The sequence below is a fragment of the Misgurnus anguillicaudatus genome, chromosome 7 (assembly GCF_027580225.2).
Source record: "Misgurnus anguillicaudatus chromosome 7, ASM2758022v2, whole genome shotgun sequence".
Lineage (NCBI taxonomy): Eukaryota > Metazoa > Chordata > Actinopteri > Cypriniformes > Cobitidae > Misgurnus > Misgurnus anguillicaudatus.
Genome location: NC_073343.2, coordinates 28,806,856 through 28,833,666, shown reverse-complemented (window position 1 = coordinate 28,833,666; position 26,811 = coordinate 28,806,856). Strand labels below are relative to the sequence as shown.

Genomic DNA, 26,811 nt, shown 5'->3' with positions numbered 1-26,811 from the left:
CAAAAGTGCATCTTGAGACAAAACAATAGCACTTCTGATATATGTTAAGATGTGTCAGGGCAAGATGCTTTTTAAATGAAGGCAGCTTAAACATGCATTTTGGGATAAACCTTATCCTGGAAACCTCCATATTTGTTTATGTGATAGTTCACCCAAAAATGAAATTCTGTCATCATTTTCTGACTTTAATGTTGTTACAAACCTGTATAAATTTCTTTATTCTGATGAACACAAAGGAACATATTTTGAGGAATGTTTGTAACCAATCATGAGCCCCATTCACTTCCATAGTAGAAAAAAATAATACTATGGAAGTGAATGGGGCTCGTGAACGATTTGGTTACAACCATTTCTCAAAATATCTTAATTTGTGTTCATCAGAACAAAGAAATTTATACAGGTTTGTAACAACATGAGAGTGAGTAAATGATGAAAAAAATTTCATTTTTGGGTGAACTATCCCTTTACTTCAATACTTCATATACTGGTTAATGTGGTGGTTATTTTTACATTGTTTATTTGCCTCCAATAATTTATAAAGCCTAGTGAACTGTACGATTTTCCTAAACCAAATAATGCAATGCAAAAAGTTAAATATGTACCGGTAATCACGAAACTTATCCACTAGATGGCAAACGTGACTGTGGGAGTTATCTTCACTATTCATTTCTTGCGCACTAACAGTTCATTCAAACATACTCACAATCCGCATGAAAAGTAGCTACTGTCGCATACTTTAGTGTTTACTGCAGTAAACTGTTGAAAAATTCCTAGATAGTAGTAAATAAATACTACAATTCACTAGTTACTGAATACTACAGTAAGTGTACACTACATTTACAAAGTTTGGTAATCACTAATATGCTACAGTGTATACAAGAATTGAGTTATTGTACAGTATACCAGTGAAAGCTTGCAGTATTCTTCATGTGATTTATGTGACAAATACATTAAACCAAGCAAATATATTAAAACCAAGTCTATTTACGCGCAGGGCATTTAGTAGATAAAAGCATGAATAACACTGAGTGTTTATCTCTAATACTTTTTTTCTGAAGCAACCACAACCCTTTTCAATACGCCTGATAACATGTTATCTTACTGTATATGAAAAACAGGTCTGGTGGATCATCACGCATGTGAATATTATGTAACACGAGTCGTGCTGAATGTACTGAATGTGCGAGGGTCACTCGATAGTGCCCAAACAGACGCACACATATGGCGCTCTACACTAATAAGGCAAAGCTGGAGGCACTTTGTACCCTTGTGACGCGCGCCTGTATCCAATAGAAGAGACCGTGGAGATATGCGCAAACAAACACGGGCTGCCCAGGATATATAAACTCTCCGTTGAGTGTGTAGTGGGGTTTGACGGCGGGGGAGCGCAGTTTAGGACTCCATCGTATGAAATTACCGCCTTAGAGAACATTTGTTATTTTTATTGACCTTCTTGGCTACTTGAAGAACGAAGGTCTGACTGTGTTATATATTTGTAATCGTAAATCTAACAGAGACTGAAAAAGTTGTTTAATGCCTTGCTGATGTTTTAATGTCACTGAACATCCACAAAAAACGCCATAACTTGCTCAATATATTTATCAAAAACGCTCAATACAGAGCGCATTGACAATGCCCTTGGATCTGGGGATGTACGACAGTGGCGCGGATTATAAGTCCCAAAAGCAATGCCAAAAAACCTCGTTTGCGTTTTATCAAGCTGTACGGGACCTGTTACCGGTATGGGTCCTTGAGGACATGCGGACAATGGAGGTGTTTCATTGGGAAGACGACGGACGGGCGTGCGCGTTTTCCCCGTCGGAGGCTTTCCTGTACGCGCTGGTGCACGATCACCAGCAGTACGCGCGTTATCTACTCAACAGATTCTCCGTGCGCGCGCTGGAGATGCCCAGCAGAAGTTTCTGCTGCTGCCAGGCGTCCACCGCGCCGCACCTCACCATCGCCGTCCGCTACAATCGCATCAACATCATCCACATGATCATGGACACCATCAAAGACTTCACAGACTGCGAGAGGCAGAGTTATCTGAATCGACGCGGGTGCGTCCACACGGACGGCAGCAAGACCGCGCTGCATCTCGCGTGTGATCTGGTGCGCCCCGAGTGCTTGATATTGCTGCTTGGACACGGCGCGTCTCCGTACGCAACTGACGTTACGGGGAACACGCCCCTGGACTGTTTACTCCACCAAATCTGCCAGAGTGACTTTGACATGCGGACGAAGCACGTTTGCCTCGGCTACCTCATTTTATTCATGCCCAAATTGCGTTTCCAGACGAAGGGACAGCTGCAGGACAATGCAGATATGTGGAAGAGCCTCATAGGAGAGCAAGCGTTCCGATGGCTTTCTGGATCATCACCTCCTTCATTGTTTGTTCAGGCCATGCAGAAGCTCAGCCAGTCCATACCTATAGAGCAGCTGAACTCACTCCCTGACTTTCTCAAACCTCTTGACTTTAGACTGGATCAAGCTTAAAATGAACACAGTTGTCAAACTGCGTGCATGGTCTTGAAATGTTCATGCTAGAAAGTTTTTTGAAAGTGCTCTGTGAATATGTGAATAGTTTGGTGCAATAGGATGTTTTTGTTGCAAAGACATTTTTTTGAAAGAAAATTAAAATATATCTATTTTTTCAAGTTGTTGTCTTGGATTTCTTATTTCGTTAAGATGAAAACCTCTTTCAAACATTAGATAATTCAAGGCACACCCAACGCTTTGTCATCACTCAAAAATCCAAACCCAAATTTTGCCCTCTGAATGCTACCAGTCAAAAGTTCAGACACACCTATTTGTTCATTTATTATCATTGCTATAAATAGGAACCTTTTGCATAGATTACAGCTTTACATTCTTGGCATTCTGTCTATCTGTTTGATGGGTTACAGTATCTACACTGTTAGAAAAAAATGGTCCCTGGCTGTCACTGGGGTGGAACCCTTTCAAAAAGCACATCTTTGTACGTAAAGAGTTCATAATAGGTACACAAAGAGTACCTATTAGTACCTTAAAGGAACACGGTGGTCCTACATATCTGTACCTAAAGGGTGCATATTAGGACCTTTTTAAATAGCACTGCACAAATGACAGCTAGGACCCATTTCTTTTTGACAGCGTATCTACAATCTCAGAAATTAAAGTACAAAGGCTGTCACTGAGACTCTTATATGCACTATTTATGTACAGATATAAATACATTTGGTACCAATATGTACTTCTAACCCAGACAGAAGACGACTCTGAGTCGGATTCACGCCGAAGTCAGCGGCTCCGGTATTTATCTGGTCTAGATCCGGCATGGAGTCGTCTGCTGTCTGGGAAAGTACTAGTATGTACCTTAGAAGTGCTGTTATGCACTCTTTAGGTACAGATGTGTAGTTTTATCACCGCGGCAGCTTTTGTAAATTTTCTCTGAGAGTGTAAGATGCTATTCAGTATAGTACAGAACAACATTTAACTTTGTTTAATTCCGATTTTCCTATTAACAAGAGAGAAATAAAATGCATAAGCACAATGGAGATCTACACAATCAATTTAGAAAATGAAGAACAATTTAAATTTTTATGCAAATCTTTGACTAAGTGTTAAAGGGACACTTCACTTTTTTGAAAATAATTTTCCAGCTCCCCTATAGTTAAACACTAGATTTTTCCATTTTGGAATCCATTCAGCCGATCTCCGGCTCCAGCTGTACCACTTTTAGCATAGCTTAGCATAATCAATTGAATCTGATTAGACCATTAGCATCGCGCTCATAAATGACCAAAGAGTTCCAATATTTTATTTATGATATTACGCAGTGCCCGAAAATAGTCCCCTGCTATTAAAAGTTACCAAAGGGACTATTTCTCGGGGACTGCGTAATATCATTGCAGCAATGTTACGGCAGCAAACTCCTTGATTACTACGCCAGTTTGAGAGTATAGTTCCTAACCATATCTGCCTAGAAAATCGCAACTCTTAATTTTCTCTCGCTCTTAGTACACGATGTAACTACAGAAGAGTCAAGTTTTAAATAGGAAAAATATCCAAACTCTTATGTTATTTTTTATCGCAATGCTAATGGTCTAATCAGATTCAATGGATTATGCTAAGCTATGCTAAAAGTGTTACCGCCAGACCCAGAGATCAGCTGAATGGATTTAAATCTGTAAAAATCAAATGTTTAACTCTAGGGGAGCTGGAAAATGAGAATATTTTCAAAAAAAGTGGAGTGTCTCTTTAAGTGTCAATATCACATGTAATATGGCAATGCTAAAAATGAACCACAACAGGCAGAGAAACTTAGTTGTAAACTTTTTAATTTTGGAAGTTGTCATGACTAAGCATGAAGGAAAGACAGGTGAGATTATTTTACGAGTTCACTTTTAGCTGCATAAATAAATGCCCAGTGTCCGAAAATTATTACTTAATTTATCCTTACAGTATGGTCTAATAAAACCGGCAAGTGAAACTTTAGCAAGGCCTGGAAAGTAAAACGATGAAAACATAATGTGCAAATAGGCAAATGAAACAAGATAAAAAGAAAAACATATTGCAACATTGCTTGCATGGCTATTTTGATCCCCTACTGTATGTGCATTTGATGCATTGCTGAGGCGTCAAAAGAAAGATTCACAAACACTTCACAAAGTCGGACAATGAACATATATACATTTAGAAAATTAAACATAGACCTCGCAGTGAATTATAGTTATCTATAATAGATTACTCATCCAGATATTGTCTTTATATGGACGCATATAAGGGATACTTGTCCAGCAGTAAGATACTTTTTTTTCATAACAGATTTCATGATAGATTCTATCAAACAAATATTATTATGCTGCTGTTAAAGTTAAAAGACAAACCGTCCATTTAAATGACCTCACATTTATGCAACACATCACTACAGTGTAAATGGAGGTAAATGGGAGACCATGCTCTCTCTATATCTCTAGATATGTGCCAAATGCTACCATGATTTTACTCCAGTCAAGGTGTATTTATAACCAAATCCCTTACCATCCTAAACTAAAGCCTCTAAAACCAGTTCAATACCTAAAATCAGAGATCCTGTCTTTACAAATGCCCCCTTATTGGTTAGTTCCGAATAATATTGTGACATATCTTCCTGTACCTAGAATTATTTGTTTAGTCAAATAACAAATATTTACATAGTCCCTCTATTTCACAAATAAAAACGGATTTACATTAAACATTTTTCTACGTAGCGAGCAAAGTGCATCAATATAAACCAAGCCTCCATCTAAAATCAATACAAATAACAAAGCAGCTAACTGTGCATACGGATGTTAAAACTTAATAAATATGGGCTGGATAAAAACGAAACGGGTATAACAAATGTAAACTGGATAAGAAGAAATGAATAAAGTGCCAACACATATTCACAGAAAAGTGATTCTGGGGGGCTTTGACACAATTTGTGGCATTTAAATCACCTCCCACTCTTCCTCAAGCTCCTCTCCGCTAAGGGAACCCGTGTTGCCATGGTTTTTGCTCGGATTGTTTTGCAGAGTCTTGGTAAGTCGCTGATTTAGGGCACCGGCGGGAGTCACTGCCCACAGTTCATCCATAGGAGTCACTGCAGAAGAGGAGTTTCTCTGTCAGTGTTTTTTAACATTTGGTACCATTTCGGAAAATGGTACCCAAATGTGCCGCATTAAACATTTTAGCACTGAATGCTCACCTGCGAGCCAGCTGACCAACCCTGGGATCTTCTTCCAGTAGTCTCCGGCTGGGTTCTTCTCCGTGATGCCGTACCGCCGAGCCACTTCACCGTTGGCCAGCCGGACCCAAGCGGTCCTCATGCTCAAAACCAGCTGACTTGCTTGAAGTCCTACGGTTTGAAAAAAGTTTTAACATTAAAACTATACTGTATAAAGCAGAAATGCACCGATATGAAATGTATGTGGTGGTACGATATTCGATTACTTAGAATGACATCTACCGATTCCAATAAATACAGATAGTTTTGCTTTTTACACCCTGTTTCTAATTATTATGTTCTGTAATGAACTACTATAATCTGCTCGGATCATCGGTTGTTTTTAAACAATCGGCCGATGTACGTTAGTGGGAAAAGTTGGGTGATTCTCACGAAATCCAGATTTTGAAGGTGTCCAGCATCAGATTTTTTAAAAAACCCTTAAAGCCGATTTTTTGCACATAAAAGATTAATGTCTGAACTTACTATAACCATTATTTTTAGAGAATTTAAAAAATATTTGCTATAGAATTATTTACATTTTTTAGATTATCATTATCAAAATGTATCATTACCGCAACCTGATATTACGTAAGGAATAATTGACGACGGGCCATTGAATTATAAGAAAATAATGCACACCAAGGTGGTAATGCGGCACGACGCGAGTCAATTATTCCTCTTATACCACGGTTACCACAAACATTGCTCAGGTGCCTATTTTTAAGACATTTGAAAAGATAGGTGTGCGGTTTACAGAAAAATAATCAACACCCATAGAACATTTCTCAGCCAATCAGAATGCAGCATTCAACAGACCCGTGGTATAATTAAATATATGCAATTACAAACTCATGTTTCGGTAATGAGAACTTAAAGTTGTTTAGATACTATGACAAACAAAATTTCAACTTTTATCTGGAGAGGAAAAATAAGAACTGCTTACCTGGTAGCCATCTTGAGTGTCACAGTCAATTATGTCCCTTCCAACTATTTTTTTTGTGGAAAATGTTAGTTCCTTGAGGGCTTTAACAATGATTGAAAATTGTTGCGGAGGATGAGAAAATTGGTCTTGGACACATTTATATTCCTTATTATTGTCTCTACATTTACCAATGATCACAAAATACCACATGTTTCTTTACTGTAAATGTTTATAGTATAACATGCACTGCAGCTGTTTTATTTTTTAGATTCTTTAATTATAAATATTTCCATGTCAAAGAACCCAAATCCAGTCATGGACATGTTGTGGTAATGAAAGTTTTCCCCTTAAATGTGGAAAAAACAACTAAATTGGTTTATATGATGTCATCATGTGCAAAATAGTACATGAAGAGATGTTTGTAACTGTATGTTTCTTATTTTGACAGCATTTACTTTTTGTTATCAAAATGTTTCATGACACCTCATAAGTCTAATTTCGCGAGAATCACTCAATTGCTTTTATCTGCCGATATGTATCATAGGCCATTATATCGGTGCATTTCTAATGAAACCGCATTTTTTTCTCTATTTAATCTCTTAATGCAAAAGAGTGAGATGTGAATCGAGTGAAAATAAAAAAGTACAAAATAAAGGAGAAATTGGGTAATGAAGGCGTACCAGGAATGTGTTCCCAGGCAGTCCCGACAGGCATCTCCTCTGTGATGCCGACCCTAACATGCACGTAACCTCTGTTGTCCAGCGCCCATAGCATTCGATCATTTGGACTGGTCTGAATTCTCACCAGATGAAGCCCAGCAGGCTGAACAAAGAGAATAAGAAGAACATGTTCTTGTAGCTCAACTGGTAAAGCATGGGGCTTGCAATGCAAAGGTCAGGGGTTCAATCCCAGGAAACGTACACTAATAAGTCACTCTGTATTGTAAATGTGACATAAGAATTATACAGAAGTAGATATAACTGGAGAATTAATGATCTACATGAATTAAATCATTTAATACTGGGCAAATACCAAAATAAAAGCCATGAGAGAAATGTTAAAAATATATAGAATTTAAAGGGGGCATTTCACAAGATTTTTCTAAGATGTCAAATGAATCTTTGGTGTCCCCAGAGAAGATCTAGCTTAAAATACCATATAGATAATTTATTATAGCATGTTAAAATTGCCACTTGTAGGTGTTAGCCAAAATGTGCCGTTTTTGGGTGTCCTTTTAAAGGTGCAGTGTGTAATTTTTAGAAGGATCTCTTGACATAAATGCTAAATAATGTACAAAACTATATTATCAGGGGTGTATAAAGACCTTTCATAATGAACCTTTATGTGTTTATTGCCTTAGAATGAGACGTTTTATCTACATACACAGCGGGTCCCCTTACATGGAAGTCGCCATTTTGTGCAGCCATGTTTCTACAGAAGCCCTTAATGGACAAACTTTTTTACTAAGTTTTCTCCAACGATGACATGTTTGTCCGGTGGCGGCTACCATAGCTTTTTTATGTGTTTCAAAAACAAGAGGTGAGCAGTGGACGGAGCCGTTGGTTGCAATTCGCAACCTCACCACTAGATGCCGCTAAAATTTACACACTGCACCTTTAAATGCAAATGAGCTGATCTTTGTACTAAATGGCAGTGCTGTGGTTGGATAGTGCAGATTAAGGGGCGGTATTATCCCCTTCTGACATCACAAGGGGAGCCAAATTTCAATGACCTATTTTTTCACATGCTTGCAGAGAATGGTTTACCAAAACTAAGTTACTGGGTTGATCTTTTTCACATTTTCTAGGCTGATAAAAGCACTGGGGACCCAATTATAGCACTTATACATGAAAAAGGTCAGATTTTTATGATATGTTCCCTTATATAGATTCTGTATAAGGTTGCTTTACAGTAAGTAGGGCTGCAACAACTAATCGATAAAAATCGAAAAATTAAACTTTGGTGGAATTGGGCTACTTTTAATCTGTTTCTGCAGCTTGATGTTTTTCTGCGGGTTAGAGATGGAAGGATTTGGTTCATTAGTTGTTGGAATTTGGGGTGTGAATAGTAATTGGGATGCTTTTGGACTAATTTTGAATGGCCATTGGGCTGGTTTTGTTACGTGGATCTGGGAACCCAGCCAGAAGAATGAAGGAAGCAAAAGCGCAAACAAACGCTGGCTAATAAAGGTTTAATTTCGTCCTTAATATAAGTGAGTTTGTATTTGTTTAATTATTTATGGGTTTTCATAAAAATAATATGAACCAAAAACTAAGCATCTGTTTTAACGTAAAGGGGAAATCCTTATCTTTTTTACAGTTTTTTTAATTAATGTAACGACACATGCATATCACTTTAATATCATAATGGCTTATTTAGTTTTCTATTAATAACAAATATTAATTCTCATCAAGGTCTGAAGTTGAAGATAAATTGAGATTATTAATCTGTAGCAAAATCTCCTCACCAGGATATTCCTAAAGATTCAGTTCATTTTGTTAATTTATTTTTTGACATTTAAAGATGTTTTACTATTCAAAAGAGGCACAAAATGTTTTTATTTAAGGTTTAAAATATCAAAAAGATGATATTAGTAAAACTCTGTGGTAGTGAGTTGCTTTTGCACTTTTAAAAGTGCACTTCTTCACGTTAATACCTTATTTAAAGCCTTATTTACACTGAAAAAAAATCTACGGTTGCACATGACTGAATTAAGTTTTCTTAAAATGAAATTAATTTTAATTAATGTTAATTTCATTTAAAGAAAACTTAATTTAATCATGTGCAACCGATAGTAAATATTTTAGTTATTATCGGATAAGTCTATAAATCGGGGAAAAAACAATCGCCCGATTAATCGATTATGAAAATAAGTTAATTGCAACCCTAACAGTAAGAATATTATAGTCGTAAACAACACTAAAAAAATCTTCTAGACATCGGTTGCAAGTGATTAAATTAGGTTTTCTCAAAATGAAATTTAAATTAATTTCATTTTAAGAAAACTTGATTAAATCCTGTTGAACTGGTGTACATAATTAAATTACGTATTTTTATTTTTTAAGAAAAATCATTTTAAGAAAACTTAATTCAATCATGTGCAACCAGAGATTGTTTTCAGTGAATCAAACATGTAACATTTGACTTTACTCAAGCTGAAAAACAAACCTGAAACTTGGCACAGACATATAAATTTCATACAAGTGTAAGCATGTAAGTTTCTATAAGAGTTTACAGTACATCACATGGTATTGTTGTTATGCAGCCAAATACAGCAAAGCATTGCTGAAATGCTTGTTTACCTGCTCGGGAGGTTCAATGCAGATCCAAGCAGGGAGCATCATGCTGGGGTTCAGAGGTTGAGTTCCAACCCGAAAATACACCATGCCGTTAGTATCACACGCCCATACGTTCTGAATGCCACAGGACAAACTGAGAAACTTTACATCACCTGTAAGTGAACAATGTAGGAAAATAAGAAACAAGCATTAGCTAACATTAACAATAGTAACAAGGAGGGCATTGTGACCCAGTCTGTGAAAACAAAGCTAGTCACTTACATCAAACATTTTGTATATAACGTTGATATCTGTAATATTGAGCTGAGGCATTGCAAACATGGCAGCACAGTGACGTGACTTCCATGGGTTTAAATATATTATAGATTAGATTAGCTTAACTTTATTAATCCCCGATTAAAAATAATCCTGTGCGATTTATGACTGGTTTTGTGGTTCAGGGTCACATATAGTACAGGGGCTTACGTAATCCACATAAGAATTTATAGGAAGCCAAATATTTGAAAACAAATAACCTATAGTAAAGGTGACTTACATGGTTTATGCAATAACAAACTTTTTGTTTTTATTATAAATATAACGCTTACTTGTTATGAAAATAAAACACCATTGATGTTCATTTTGTAATGGACAGTGACTGTAAACAGATTATTTCCTGACCAATACATCCCATGTAGCACTACTTTACTATTGTACATGTCAATGACATTGTGGCCATTTTCCCAAACCTAAACCTTGCATCTAACAAACAATGTCTTTTGGGGATTAGCCAACATTTGGTGGGACCATGAGGTGGGTATGTCCTGTATAAAGTGATATGAAGTGTGTATGGTGTGATATGATAGTGTAACCTTGACGTGACTTTTACACGTCATACAGTAGAGTGTTATGACGGCTTTGTGTTGAGGACTCAGATAGCAAATGTTAACAGAACAAGATCCTGGCACACTGTGTGTATCGTCACTTTCCATTTCTATTAAAATGTTACTGTTATTTTATGACACTGCACCACAAAACCAGTCATAAGGGTCAATTTATTGAAAAACTTAGATTTATCCATAATCTGCTGAATAAATAAGCTTTCAATTGATGTATGATTTGTTAGGATAGGACAATATTTGAAGAGTTTGGTTCCAAAACGCAATAAACAACATTTAATAAAAAAGTTACCAACAAAATCAGTATTGTATCAGGTCAGAATAAAAAAGTAAATTTGTGCCTTGTTATTCTGTCATCATTTCTCCCTTTTTCCGCAAACCGCAATAAATGCCAGTCCTTAATCCGCTTAGCCAATCACAGCGCACCATTCCACGCATGGTAAACAACAATGGCGGCGCGTTGAATACACACAGAATCCTAGTTTTCCTACTTTGGACTTTGTGATCAACAAACAAACAAAAACAAAATAATACTTTTAATGTCATTGATAAACCTGTGTTAGTTTTCTTTGGCGAGGAAGAAACACAAGACAAATTTTGAATAATTTATGCAAAAGGAACTCGGGCAAAGTAAAAATGCCGGCTTTTGCTTGTTCTTACATGACAGAATCAAACTTCTGTCATGCTAACACATTGACACCAGTTTATTAAAAACTTTACATTATTTTACTCAAAGTCAATGAAAATCGAGCAGGACCAAAACATTTTACAGCTGATCGCTGTCAAAAAAGTTCAGCGACGACGTCCCAAAGATGACAGCAGCAATGACAGTGTTCTTAATATGACAAAGTGAGTGCTTTGCTATTAATGTTTATTTTTTTAATCAGTGTATACCACTAGTCAACTAAATGAATAAAACATGGCAAAGATGAATGCACATTTATAGCATTTTGAAAAAAAACTTTGTATCAGTTTTTATAATAAATCTTTGAAAATTAAATTATGGATTTGAATTTTTAATGTTATGTAAAAGTTTGAGGTTTTCATCTTGTCACTTTCTTGGTATAGAAAACACGTTTTCAACTCTTCATTTGGTCGAGATACAACCATTTGAAAATCTGGAATCTGAAAATCACCTTTAAAGTTGTTGTCCAAATGAAGTGCTTAGCAACGCATATTAATAATGATAGATACATTTTTTAGATATTTACAGTAGGAAATGTATAAAATATCTTCATGTAGGATTTTAGTTTTTATAAAAACAGGAGAACCCCCTAATTTATATTTGTGTGCTTTATAGGGGGTCCCTCAATGCTTAGGTCCGGGACCACCCCCTTAATTCGAACACTGCCTTAATGAAACATGATCTTTACTCATTATCCTATTGATTTTTTGGGGAAAAAATCTATAATTTTGACCCATACAATGTATTGTTTGCTACCGATACGAATATCTGACTGGTTTAACAAAATATTACACATACTTTTATATATACAGGATTTTTATATATAGGCACTTTTAACCAAAACCAGTCACAAAAAGAAGTTTCACATTATTAAACTAAAATTGAAATGTAATTGCATTTTAATGAAATTAACCACAAAATTATCTTGCATAATCTATGACAACGTAGTGACAAAATACGGTCTATAGAGCAGTTTGTCCGCTGAGGCAGTGTTCGAATTGAGGGGGGACTGGGGTGGTCCCGGACCTCCTAAGCATTGAGGGACCCCCTATAAAGCACACAAATATAAATTAGGGAGGTCTCCTGGTTTTTATCAAAATGAAAATACTACATAAATTTTAAATTCTTGTGCTGCCACAAAGCAATACTGTCCATTATTTGTCCCAATTTCGCAATAAACTAATCTGCATTTAGGGCTATACTGTAGAAACATGGGGATGTGAAATGGCGACTTTCATGTAACCCTCGTGTATGTACATAAAAACATCTCATTCTAATTATAAAAACAATTCAGTTCATTTTGTAAGGCCTTTATAGATCACTGATAGTATAGTTATGTATATTATATTGCAATTCTGTCAACAGAATGCAAATGTTCAAATACAACAGTCGCATAACGTGTTTCATCTGCCGTTTCAGATTTGTCAACAGTTACTAATAACACCTATCTGACAAATCAATGGTAAGGACGTTAAGGGATTGTGATAAACAAAATGAATGAATACAATAGATTACTCACATGTCGTCACACCCGTGGCCTTTGCCCGTAATGGCTCTATACACACTGTGCTGATTCATTACCAACAGAATAAGATAAGCAAAGCTGACTCTTCAGTTCTCATGATGGCCTTTTCAAAGCCACTATTACTTTTTTCCTCTTGAAAAAACATGTTAAGGGTTTCTTGAAATTAGACTCATTCCTGGAGTACATGAATAAAAGTTCATGGGGTGGTTTCCCGGACAGACTTTGCATTAAAAATGACAAATTACAAATGACAGTTGTCATAAGCATGCATAAAATCTCCTTCATGTTCAAGGCACGTGTCATGTCATGATTATGAAGGTGTCATGTCAGTCTTATGAACACTCCTTCAAGTAAAGTGTTACCAATTTTTTATATTTCCATTACTGAGAAAATGCATCTTGCTGAACAGGGTCCATGTATACAAAAGCAAACAATAAACCCCCAAACATTGATTTTAAAGAAAATCATTTATAACCAAACAAACTCAACAATACTAAGAACTTAAACCTCTATGACCTTTTATTACTCAAAAAATGATTCATTGGATTAACTCAATAAAATTTTGGGCAGGATTTCCATCCAATATGAATGTGTTCCTCTAACTAATAAAAAACTGCTTTACACATATATTGAGTTAGTCCAACTCAATTTAAAGTAAATGGCGATACTCAATTGGTTGCCTCAACTCAATATAGTGTATTCTGACTAACTCAATTCTGTTATTTTATATAAAAGTTTTTATATCATACTAATTAGCATAAGCATTAGCATGCTAATGAAAATAACATACAGTATAATACCTTGGATGAGCATGTGAGAAGAGACTGCATCTCCAAACAGGCATTAACACAGTTAGTGCTCACTGAGAAACATATGTCACATCCACAACCTAACAACAAGCGCCACTCTTCTGCACGATGGTAACCAAACAATTTGAAAAAATATAACACAAACGCTTCTAAATCAATAAGATAAACGGACATTAAACACTATTAAGTCTTTCTCTTTACCTAAAAATAAAATAACACTTAATTAAAAAAAATTACTCTCCAAAAGCAGTTGCATGCAAAGCATGCTGGGAAATTCTTTTTCTAGAAACCAAACTCAAACTAATTGTTTTAACGCAATTAAAAAAAAATCTATACATTATAGTACACATTCATTTTGTGTTAGACTAATTAAATATATATACTTATTGCTCTTAATGAGGTATTTTAAATTAATTGAACAGAATTTTAATGTGTAATTTCTAAGAAGGGCTTGAATCATTTTTTAACAGAGTGTACTAAAGTTGGTTCGACTTAAAAAAGTGAGTTTAGTTACCCGGTTGCTTTATTAAAATTTTGAGTTATTTAACTTAAAAAAAATTTTACACCACCTTTTCGAGTCAACTAATATTTTTTTAATTGTATTAACTCGAAAATTTAAGGCAACTTATTTAAGTTGAACCCACAAATCGTTTTTTACAATGTACTGATCATTTTAAGTTCATCACACTTGAAGTTTTGATGTCGTTAAATTTAGTAGGTTATTAAGTTAAATAAGCTAAAATTTTTCTGTACAGTAAAGTGACACGTTTAGTTGATTGTTTAAGTAGACAACATTTTGGTTCACTGTGCATTACGATAGCAACCAATGTAGATATACCGGATATTCACTCTCTTTTAACAAACAGATCAGATTTCACCTGCCAAATGACAGTGCAGAAAGTCAGTCCTTAACGTATTCAATTGTGACCAAAGCCTAAACTAACATTAAAACAATCAGATTTGTCTTCTGTCCAGACTACTGCTACACTCGCAGTACACAGAAACTAAATGCATACAAAACATCATGTGCTGCATCTAAAAATGATCGTACATCTAGACCCAGACTCATATTTCACACTGCAGCCCACGCAAACAACCCAAGACGGGCTGGGCTACAGCTGCTCCCATCACACGGCTTGGCCTATTTGTGTCTGCATCCTGTTACAGCTCAAACACACATGGATGTACACAAAACACACAATTGTGCTTAATAAACAAATGCCTTTACGTGGATTGCAACACTGATGCAATTCAAATATGACATAATGGGATTAGATCACCCTGCAAAAAGTGCTGAGAAACAAACTACAGATAGTCAGATGTCGTGAACTTGTTTCGTTTTCGAATACACTGATTTTGAATGTGTGTCTAGCACATTCCTGAAGCCTAATCACGTAAACATTCAATAGTAAAAGCACAAGCCAGCAGTCATCCCTTTCATTCGTGAACTTTGACATTTACTGGCATTGTTACAAAACATGTGTTATGCAAGAACCACCTGCTCAAAAATATAAACAGCAGCCTTAGCAACAAGCGTTTTTGTTCGCTTGCTATTCAACGCGCTGGAGCCTCAACGATGCCAAGAAGGAGAAATTAGGAGGAGGATTAAATTTACGGCTGCACTTTAAAGCTCTTAAAGTAAAAGCTAAGTAATGTGTTTAAAAAGAGCAAATCTTCTGCAGAAGTGTGCTGGCGGTTAAAGACAGAAGTAGGTCAGCTGCGGACCACGTGGACGGGCAGGGGACGTGGAAATTTGAACGGGGGGGACTAGGAGAAGGAGGTATGCCTGATATGCATCATTCTGTCACACATGACCTGTGCAAAGGTCACCTGAGACCTTGAAGAGGAGTATCATTGGACCAAACTATTTAAATGAGGTGTCAAAGACGTCATCCAAAGGACATCCAAGTGCTGTTTAATGTATAGTGAGTGCATACGAACAGGGAAAAACATTATGGTGCCAGATATCTGTGACCTTGTCTGTGAGTTTTTTTTTTTTTTTTTTTTACATAAAATCATCCTACATAATGTAAAGAACACTGTGTGAAAATATAACCTTGATATCTTGAGTGAGATAATGTCAAAGACTGAAAATTTTGTTTCGCATTCATCCTAAGTATAAAATAAAATTGTGAAAAGTATTAAACTTATAGTGTGAGTTATAATATGATTTTCATCATTGCATTAGACAAAAGGCCACTGTACGAACAACGTCACGAGTCTAAATATAGCTATCATGTGATTTACATGTGATTTATGGAATTAAACTTCTCTCACCGAGCTGGCTGAGGTCCAGTAACGTCCAGTGCATTCCTGTCGGGCAGCTGGATGATAAAGTACGGATGTGGACGCGACCGTAGTGATCTAAGCCCCACAAAGCGTCACGGCAGGCCGAAAGCTGCACCATCTCCACGTCTGGGGGAAACTGTATGGTGAAGGGACGCATCTGGAGGTCTTGGTCCCAGATGCAAAACAGGTCTTTTCTGCTCTGACCTATCCATAAGAAACTTCCTGTGGAGACGACAACGAGATGACCACACATGAATATGAATATGCGCTCACCTAAAGGATTATTAGGAACACCCTGCTGGTGCTGTGTTTGACCCCCTTTCGCCTTCAGAAATGGGTTAATTCTACATGGCATTGATTCAACAAGGTGCTGAAAGCATTCTGTAGAAATGTTGGCCCGTATTGATATGATAGCATCTTGCAGTTGATGGAGATTTGTGAGATGCACATCCAGGGCACGAAGCGCCCGTTCCACCACATCCCAAAGATGCTCTATTGGGTTAAGATCTGGTGACTGTGGGGGCCATTTTATTACAGTGAAGTCATTGTCATGTTCAAGAAACCAATTTGAAATGATTCGAGCTTTGTGACATGGTGCATTATCCTGCTGGAAGTAGCCATCAGAGGATGGGTCCATGGTGGTCATAAAGGGATGGACATGGTCAGAAACAATGCTTAGGTAGGCCATGGCATTTAAACGATGCCCAATTGGCACTAAGGGGCCTAAAGTGTGCCAAGAAAACATCCCCCACACCATTACACCACCACAACCAGCCTGCACAGTGGTAACAAGGCATGATGGATCCATGTTCTCATTCTGTTTACGCCAAATTCTGTCTCAACAGAAATCGAGACTCATCAGACCAGCAACATTTTTTAAGTCTTCAACTGTCCAATTTTGGTGAGCTTGTGCAAATTGTAGCTTCTTTTTCCTATTTGTAGTGGAGATGAGTGGTACCCGGTGGGGTCTTCTGCTGTTGTAGCCCATCCGCCTCAAGATTGTGCGTGTTGTGGCTTCACAAATGCTTTGCTGCATACCTCAGTTGTAACGAGTGGTTATTTCAGTCAAAGTTGCTCTTCTATCAACTTGAATCAGTCCATTCTCCTCTGACCTCTAGCATCCACAAGGCATTTTCGCCCACAGGACTGCCACATACTGGATGTTTTTCCCTTTCCACACCATAACTGTGCAGATTGTGAAATACTCAGACTGGCCCCTCTGGCACCAACAACCATGCCACGCTCAAAATTGCTTAAATCACCTTTCTTTCCCATTCTGACATTCAGTTTGGAGTTCAGGAGATCGTCTTAACCAGGACCACACCCCTAAATGCATTGAACCAACTGCCATGTGATTGGTTGATTAGATAATTGGATTAATGAGAAATTGAACAGATGTTCCTAATAATCCTTAGGTGAGTGCTGGTTAAGTTAAAAGTGAGAATGGAAATATTATTGCGTGTGAAAAATTATGGGATATCTAGATACCCTCTTTGCCTGGAACAGCAGAGGAAAATGCAAAAGCCCATTTTGTGGCCGAAGCTGTTCCTCTGGGTACAACACCTCTCCAAAATGTCCCTGCAAGATAATAAGACAACAACATTACATTTACCCACATTATTGTTTTATGCATAAGGGAGATACATTTTGTCAGTATGTGTGTTGACCTTTTGTGCCACTAATGCAATGCTTTACCAACTGAGCTACAGGCACATCAACATAAAGAAAGATATTAGCAGCATGTCGTACCGATGAGGCTGCCCTTGGCAACGTGAAACTCGTTGCGTCCAGAAGCGATCCAGACGCCGCTGCTGTTGACGCTGATGAGGCTGGGCTGGCACTGGGAGTGCTGGGAAAGGAAAGCCACGCGGAGACGCTCCGCCACCCGCTCCACTGGAGCTCTGGTGACAGTAGCTACGGTCTGTGTGGCCTGGATAAGAGTCTGGAAGAGACTGCCCTGATCAAACACCACATAGTCTGTGATGCTCACCTATATGGAAAGAAACAAATAACTGAAGGAGAACCATCAGAGAGTCACCTGTGTAGTTTTAAGCGTGATATTTTGATAAATCTAAATATGGTTCTGGTAGGATGTGGCACTAAAATACTCAAGATACTTTTAAAAATGTAAAGCATTACAAAAAGGCGGTTGTAAAATAGTTTGTTAATAATGCAAAAAATGTCACCCAAATATTTTTTACAAACCTGTATTCTTTGTTCTGATAAACACAAAGGAAGACATTTTGAGGAACGTTTGCAACCAAACCCATCAGAAGCACCATTCACCTCCATTGAATTATTTTTTCCTACTATGGATGTCAATGGTGCTTCTCATTGGTTTGGTTACAAACATTCCTCAAAATAAAAATTGCTACAAACCTGTATAAATTTCTTTTTTCTGACGAACACAAAGAAAGACATTTTGAGGAATGTTTGTACCAAACTGATCAGAAGCACCATTCACTTACATAGTATGCTTTTTTCCTACTATGGATGTCAATGGTGCTTCTGATCAATTTGATTACAAACAATCATAAAAAAAAATGTTACAAACCTGTATAAATTTCTTTGGTTAATGAACACAAAGGAAGACATTTTGAGAAATGTGTGTATCCAAACCAATCTGAAGCACTATTTACTTCCATAGTATTCTTTTTTTCCTACTATGGAAGTGAAAGGTGCATCTGATCGGTTTGGTTACAAACATTCCTCAAAATTAAAATTGTTACAACCTGTATAAATTTCTTTGTTCTGATGAACACAAATAAAGACATTTTGAGAAATGTGTGTATCCAAACTGATCAGAAGCACCATTCACATCTATAGTATTCTTTTTTCCTACTATGGGTGTCAATGGTTCATCTGATCTGTTTGGTTACAAACATTTCTCAAAATAAAAATTGTTACAACCTTTATAAATTTCTTTGGTCTGACAAACACAAATGAAGACATTCTGAGGAATGTTTGTAAACAAACCGATCAGAATCACCATTAACTGCCATAGTATTCTTTTTTACTACTATGGATGTCAATGGTGCTTCTGATCAGTTTATAAACATTCCTCAAAAATAAAAATAGTTACAAACCTGTATACATTTTTTTTGTTCTGGTGAACACAAATGAAAACATTTTGAAAATTGTGTGTAACCAAACCGATCAGAAGCACCATTCACTTCCATAGTATTCTTTTTTCCTACTATGTTTGGTTACAAACATTCCTTTAAAATATATTTCTAAATACGTGTTCATCAGAACAAATAAATTTATATAGGTTTGTAACAAAATGAGAGTGAGACAATGATGACAGAATTTTCCTTTTTGGGTAAACTATTCCTTTAAAGGGATAGTTCACTCCAATATGAAAATTCTGTCATCATTTGGTCATCCTCATGTTGCACTAAACCTGTATGAATTTCTTATTTCTGATGAACACAAAATAAGATGTTTTGAGAAATGATGGTAAACACACAGCAGTAAGTGACCATAGACTTCCATAGTAGGAATAAAAAAATATGATGGAATTTTATGGTTACCGTCAACTGTGTGGTTACCATCATTTATCAAAATATTTTCTTAGTCATTTATCACAATACTTCCAAAATATTTTTTTCCTACTATGGAGGTCTATGGTCACTTGCTGCTGTGTGTTTGCCATCATTTCTAAAATATCTTCTTTTATGTTCATCAGAAAAAAAAGAAATTCATACAGGTTTAGAACAACATGAGGGTGAGTAAATGATGCAGAATTTTAATTTTAAAGTGAACTATTCCTTTAAGTCATTATGCTACTGTATATTCATAATATTTATTGGCTACGGCAGAACAGATGAACTCAAATAAATTTGTTTTGCATGTTAAAGCTTGCATAATAAAGCAGTAGCTTTCTTTAAATTGCGCAAGGCATTTGGCACTCGCACATGTGTAAATGAATGCTTTTCAGATTATTCAGTGTTGTCAAGGTTTGACTGAGAAGCAGGACTACGATTTAAATGAAACCGTTACAGTTCTATAAAATATAACATCTGTATATAACTTTTTTAGGTAATCTTTGTGTTAATGTTTGTTTCTGATCTCCTCGAGTTATCCAGCAAAGAACAGTAAACAGTTTTGTTGCAGTATTGAATCATGCATTGGTTGTGTTTGTTTACAAATTCCACACCACTCAATACAAGATTAAACAAACAGTGGTGTTTTAGATATACCTGCCACCAGTGGTCATCTTCCCCCTGTGGGTTTTTGGCAGTGACCCCCGTCCTGAACCACAAGCTGCCGCTGGTGTCCAGTGCCCATGCTGTGTTATTCTCACCCAGAGCAATACAGATGGGCTCCAGACCTTGACTTTCACTGCAGTCACACACAACAATTTCACACATTTAAATCAATTTACATACCAATGTCTGCAATAAGCACGACAGACATCAAAATCATATCATAACAGCACACTATAAATTGACTTTCTGTATCAAAGTCATTAAACTGAATGAATCAGATCCTGCTCGATTCTTTTTATTTGGGATTTACCTGGTAATCCCGCAATGACAGACGTACCTGACGGTGTCAAACTTCCATTGCTCGCCCTCTGCGCAGTAGCTGCTAAGACCCTCTCTGTAAAACACACCCCTCTGCTCGCTCAGTGCCCACACAACACTGCCACGTGCTGCCATCTGCGCCATAGGACACGGGCAGTCCACCTTCACCGAGCGCGCACATGGCCTGTCCGCACTGAGCCCTAAACACATGCACAGACCGGCAGCTGTTTTAATGTGCATTTAAGAAAATGAATCTAGCCCTGCTGGCTTAAATTTCTGATGAAATCTGAAAGTAGTTATTAAGAACTGGCAGTACTTTCACATCACATTTACAGATACTTTACACAATTCTTGTAAAGTAGGTGAAACACGTTTTTGCATATGCTGTATACGCTCGATGACTTTTGCTGGATTAGTAGAGGTCATAATGGGTTTAATACAGCTGTGTTTCTGGCACAACTAATTGTAATCACTAATGCTATTCACTATTAAATGGATAATTCACCCAAAAATTAAAATTCTGTCATCATTTACTCATCCTCATGTTGTGAACTTCTTTTTTCTGATAAACACAAAAGAAGATATTTTGATAAATGATGGTGAGCACACAGCTGATTGTAACCATTGACTTTCATAGTAGGAAAACAAATATTATGAAAGTATTGTGATAAATAATGAAGAAGATATTTTGATAAATGATGGTAAGCACACAGTATCTTCTTTTATACAGGTTTATGAGGATTAACACGAGGAAGAGAAAATTATGACAATTTTTTGGGGGGGTGAACTATCCCTTTTAAAAAAAAGAACTAAACTGAGCCTAGATAAAGTCACATTACTTTAGAGTAAAGAAAAATCTGTGACAAATCCTGGAAAGCACTTTGTAAAACAATGAACATACAAACGGCATGCAAATTATGGCTTCTGATTTTGTTATTGTTATCAGTTTATCTTTCTAACACAAAAGACTGGGTAGCAAGTACTTACAGCACCACCTAGTGGTAAAAAATAGGTGGTAAAAAAAGAACCAATTATGATTTTGTCTGAGCTATTATTGAAATATAATAATTCATATTTTTGGTCTAATCTTACAATTTTAATAGGTAAGTTAAGGCTAACCTAGTTTTAATTTATTTAAACCATATTTAAAAACAAGAAATTTAACTGTCTTGCTAATCTCAAATATAGCAGTCCCCTTGTTTGCTTATATGTGCCCCCCAAACACAAAAGCAAAACTTTGCCTATGTGCATCTTACCTTACAGTTATATCAACCAGGACATAAAAATACTTAACAAAAACACAAAACCCAACTAAACTATGAGTTTTTTTGTAAAAGTAATTTATAATAATTCACCCAAATTAATGATTATGTTGATGATTCTCACCCTGATATTGTTTAGACCTGTATGACTTTCTCTAAAACCCTTTTTTTGTGTTCGGGTCAGTGACAAAAACGGTTTGGCAAGATGAGAAATTAAATACGTTTTAAAAGCATGCATCAGGTTTTATTCAATGCACATAGTGTATTTATGTTAATTTTATGCAATAAAGAATTACATTTGCACAATTTTTATAAAAGTTAAGACTGAATGGACCTGAAAGTGTAAAATTGGTAAAACCGCCAATTGCGCCAAAGAATGAGAAATATTAAATATTTTATCCACCTTGATGTCATATAAGCGTAATCATAAAAAAATCATTTTAAAATATAATTTTATTAGTTATTTCTAAATGTAAATTTTAATGCGTTTTTGTAATATTTGTCCTAACATATTCTGAACAGCTCTGTTTTCTTAATAATCTTTTACAAATGATCATATTACATTAAACTAGATAATTATATTTAATTGCAGATTTTTTTAAGAATATATTTATATTTTTTTATTTTAAAAAATACCAGTTACACCACATTGACATTTTTGCAATTATCCCCAAATATTCTTTCAAAATGAAATTTAAAACAGAAATTTTAGGGGGGAAAAAATGTATGCAAGTAATCAGCAAATTTATTTTGAAATTTTTACCCTTTTACATTTAATTTATCCATACAGACACAAAATAATTAACGTCACGTTATTGACCCGTTCCACAAATTTAGCATCCAAAACCATGCAGAAAACATGATCACGGTGCTTCCTTTCCTTCTTTCCAAAGTGTTTTCAACGCGGCATTCTGAAAAGTTGAAATATTTTGAACTGGCTGCGGCACTGCCGTGCTTGAATAAAATAGGGAGCTGCATCCGCGTCACTCTTTATTTGAGCGTACTTGCCGTGCAGCTACATTCAAATTAATGTATTTGCGTATTTAATGAGAATGGCCCCCCCAAATCATTTCCGAGTGGAAATGATTTGGAAAATCACACAAGGAAATGGAAAATCACACAAGGAAATTAGTGGGCGTGGCTTGTGTTTCCACCATGAATTGAATGGATACAGAAAAGTAGGCGTTTCATTACTTGCAGCAGACTGACAGTTGAAGGGGTGCTGGGTTAATCAGAAAGGCCACAAGAGGACAAAAGTAAATTTTCGGAGTTTGAATAAAGTTTATAAGGGCTTAAAATGTCCACTGTGTAGATTTTTAGCAGCATTAAGCCCTGAGAGTATGAATTGCAACGCAACCAACGGCTCAGTCCACAGCTCACTCCTCCCTTTTAAAAACACATAGTGAAGCTACGGTAGCCGCCACAGGACAAATATGCCATCATGTGAGACAAAGTAGTAACAAAACGCGCTCTACACAGCAGTTTGTCCGCTTAGGGCTACTGTAAAAACATGGCGGAAAGTAATGGCGACTTCAATGTAACGGTACATTAACACGTAACAGCGCATTCACACAGGGCGTAAGCGTTAACGCTTCCCATTCACTTTTAATGGGTGACGTTATGCGTTGCCGAACTGAATTGTGGATCCGTCGGTGCCGCGTCAGTGCCGTTGTTCGCGGCAGAAGTTGAACATTTCTCAACTTTTCAAGCGGTAACGCATGCGTCAGCCAATCAGATCGCCTTATGCAAATAACTTAGGCAGAGCCAGCCAATTACGTTTATGGAAGAACGAAGCATGTGTAGCGGCCACTGTAATTGGCTGTTGGCCACGTTCAGACAAGCCTTCCGTTAAGCGTTAACGCTTATGCCCTGTGTGAATGCGCCGTAAGAGTTAACGCTTCCCATTTACTTTGTATGGGTGACATCATGCGTTGCCAAACTGAATTGTGGATCCATTGTCGTCGCGTCACTGCCTCTGCCCGCGGCATTAATTAAACATTTCTCAACTTTTCAAGCACCACCACATGCGTCAGCCAATCAGATTGCCTTATGCAAATAACCTAGTGCAGAGCCAGCTAATAACGTTTATGCAAGAAGACCAAGCGGCCACTGTGATTGGCTGTTGGCCAAGCTTCAGACACGCCTTCCGCCAAGTGTCAACGCTTACACCCCATGTGTATGTACCGTAAGGACACCTGCGGTGTATGTAGATAAAATCGTCTCATTCTAAGGTAATAAAAACAGCAGTTCATAAGGTCTTTACAGGCCACTGATAATATAGTTGTCTATATTACACTACATTTTTGTTAAGAGATCCTTCTAAAAGTTACACATCGCATCTTTAAGAAAGAATCGGGTATTATAGTGTGAAGTCTTATAATATGCTAATTCTCTCAAACCTGTCTGTAGGTAAAGGTCTCCGTTGGTGCGAATGATCCACGCTGTATCATCACCAAGTGCCACAAACGTTGTGTCATCCAGGGCTTTGTACCAGTGTCTCTTTCCCTTTATGGAGACCTTCCCACAAGCATAAGCAGTCATTGTCTTCTGCTCTACTTTCCACAGCAATGATCCTAGAAAAACATGTTACTCAGAGTGAAACCAAACATTTTCAAATGGCAAGTTTTAAATTAGATAAAGCATTGTTGTTAATAGTTTTTTGAAAAAAGTGTGACCGGTTGCTACCTTAATCGTGCTCACATCTACCAGACTTTTTTTAAATGCAGAAATACCAGGATTGGACCATTCATAGAGTTTGTTTGATGAGCTGGTGTGTGTTTATTTGAGACCATCTCTGTAAAATCCAGGCTTAAGTCTCAATCCAATTTTGAGATTATGAGCATCAATTTGATTTCACTCATTGATTTAAATTTTTGACAAGACCTTACACTATCGTGTTACTTTTTAATATACATTGTTACAGTTCCCTTTTGAGGGAACTTGCGCTGCGTCACTGCGGTGACACTTTGGGGACGCCTGCAGGGGTAAGTGCTTCTGAATGTGTATATAAAATTCAACCAATGGTGAGGCTTAACGACAAAGACAGGGTAACGCGGGAGCCAGGAAGTATATTGCTATCTGAAATATTGCCAAAGACGGCGTTACAGGGACGCAGGAAGTATGGCAAGGGAGACGCAGCGTCTCGTTCTCTTCTTAGGGAACAACAGTTACATACGTAACGCGAGACGTTTTCATGTGTCCAACTATGCAAAAAAGCATTTTGGTATGAATCAACATTCGCTTATATATACAGAAGATATAAGCATTTAAAGCCAACAGTTTAGCACGTGTGCTTAAAAAGTCTAGAATTTTTATGATATTATCCTACACTACACAGAGAATAATATGAATGTTTTTTTTCCAGAAAACTTCTTGCATAAAATAGATTCAAGCACTTTTTAGTGACCTGTATCTATATATGCATATTTTCAAAAACTTCCCAGGGTCTTGAATTTTTTCCCCCCAGATTCACAAACTTTCAAAGTATCTGGGCTAATCCTGTCCTTACCTGACTGAGACAGAGCAACCTGATGGACGTTTTCCTCAAACTTTAGCCAGTTTAAACCTCCATTTGGAAGCCCGCTGCAGTAAAGTCCCCCTTTAAAGTCTAGACACCAGATATATCTGTCCGTCACAACTAGACTGAGGATGCCACAGCTAGGACCACTATAACCCATCCAGCTTTCAGCCAACTTTAAAACAAACATAAAACATATACTAAGAGAAAGATTCTAAAACACAAAATTCTAAAACAGTCATGTTATTACCAATTTATTACATTATTATTATTATGTATAACTTAAAAAAGCTACAGCAAGTGCTTGAATTTATTTATTGTGTAATCTCTACTCCTAATGCATCATGTTTCTAACCTGGTCAGCTTTAAGGTGCACCTCATCATCTTCGTTCTGCTTTGCCGTCAAGGCTTGCAAACTCAGAGCATTAAGTCCGTCTCCCAGACTAGTGCTAGATGGCACGTGGGCATAGATGTCCTCCTCGTCACTAGAGGGCGTTGGCTCGGGTTCAGGCGAGTAACCCAGGGGTCTAATTGGATCGTAAGACAAGTCCAAGTTGAAGTCTCCATTTAAACTGTCTGTGGTGCGTTGCTCAGAATCTTCCAGCGGGACAACCTCCTTCATGTGGTCCTCCATTACGTCCTGTTCATCAGCTGCCTGCATGTACGAGAACGTACATTCCAGGAGCATGTCCACGTCAGGCGTGGCCGCAACCTGGGGCTCGGGTTCCTCAAACACGTCCACGTTTTCGCAGTATCCCTGACACTCCATGTTTTGTAAAGGAAGTGATGTAGGACAAGGAGGGTGTGTCTCTAGGCTTTGGTTATTTGGACCCTGATCAGGCTCTTGTTTGTGGTTTTGTGAGGGTTTTGGAGGGCTTTGGAGGATGAAGTCATTGGAACTTTCTCCACCAATGGAGCCCTCATGGTCGGGTGAGTCTGCACTGTGGAGGTCGAGGCTGCTGCACAGGAGGCTGGTACGGTCAGAAGGAGGCTCACTCATGGGAGTGTTGAGAACATCACTGCCTGGGCCGTCCTGACTGAGCATGCTCTCCGACCAGCTGCTGCGCTCATTTACACGGTTCCCGCTCTCTACAGAACCACGAGGAGAAAAAAAGATTGTTACCTGTTTTTGCGTAAGAAGCGCAAACAGTTGCGGGTTCGTTTCCAAGAGAACCCATATTCTCCCATATCATCATCATACTCTAAACTAAAACTTACTAGTTACTAAAACTGCTCAAAACTAATAACACACAGTAACCCAGATGCTGCTAATCATTTTGACAGGTACAGTTTAATATTACACATTAAAAAATGTCTTTTAATAACATATATGACCAAATAGTGTGATTGTGACATTTGACGTCTTGT

At 37.2% G+C, this 26,811-nt stretch overlaps 2 protein-coding genes across 3 annotated transcripts in view; one reads left to right on the top strand and one right to left on the bottom strand.

Annotated features, from left to right (window-relative positions):
• Window positions 1-1,315: 1,315 nt before the first annotated feature.
• On the top strand, window positions 1,316-2,657 carry ankrd9 (ankyrin repeat domain 9). Its single transcript, XM_055173071.2, has one exon. It carries the CDS (start codon window positions 1,633-1,635, stop codon window positions 2,494-2,496), a length of 864 nt encoding a protein of 287 aa, XP_055029046.1. The 5' UTR covers window positions 1,316-1,632; the 3' UTR covers window positions 2,497-2,657.
• A 1,645-nt stretch (window positions 2,658-4,302) lies between these two features.
• The window catches only part of tecpr2 (tectonin beta-propeller repeat containing 2), a 32,728-nt gene continuing 10,219 nt past the window's right edge, over window positions 4,303-26,811 (bottom strand). Inside the window, exons 10-21 of one of the 2 annotated variants that reach the window (XM_073869689.1) lie at window positions 25,799-26,532; window positions 25,435-25,618; window positions 24,326-24,499; window positions 20,657-20,864; window positions 20,338-20,479; window positions 17,885-18,125; window positions 17,624-17,713; window positions 16,124-16,357; window positions 9,953-10,101; window positions 7,331-7,472; window positions 5,708-5,857; window positions 4,303-5,602 (exon numbers count right to left, since the gene is read on the bottom strand). In XM_073869689.1, the coding sequence (XP_073725790.1) occupies window positions 5,451-5,602; window positions 5,708-5,857; window positions 7,331-7,472; window positions 9,953-10,101; window positions 16,124-16,357; window positions 17,624-17,713; window positions 17,885-18,125; window positions 20,338-20,479; window positions 20,657-20,864; window positions 24,326-24,499; window positions 25,435-25,618; window positions 25,799-26,532 (2,600 nt within the window). In that variant the 3' untranslated portion in view covers window positions 4,303-5,450. The remainder of the gene's footprint in view (window positions 5,603-5,707; window positions 5,858-7,330; window positions 7,473-9,952; window positions 10,102-16,123; window positions 16,358-17,623; window positions 17,714-17,884; window positions 18,126-20,337; window positions 20,480-20,656; window positions 20,865-24,325; window positions 24,500-25,434; window positions 25,619-25,798; window positions 26,533-26,811) is intronic. The other variant, XM_055171517.2, reaches the window with a different exon arrangement.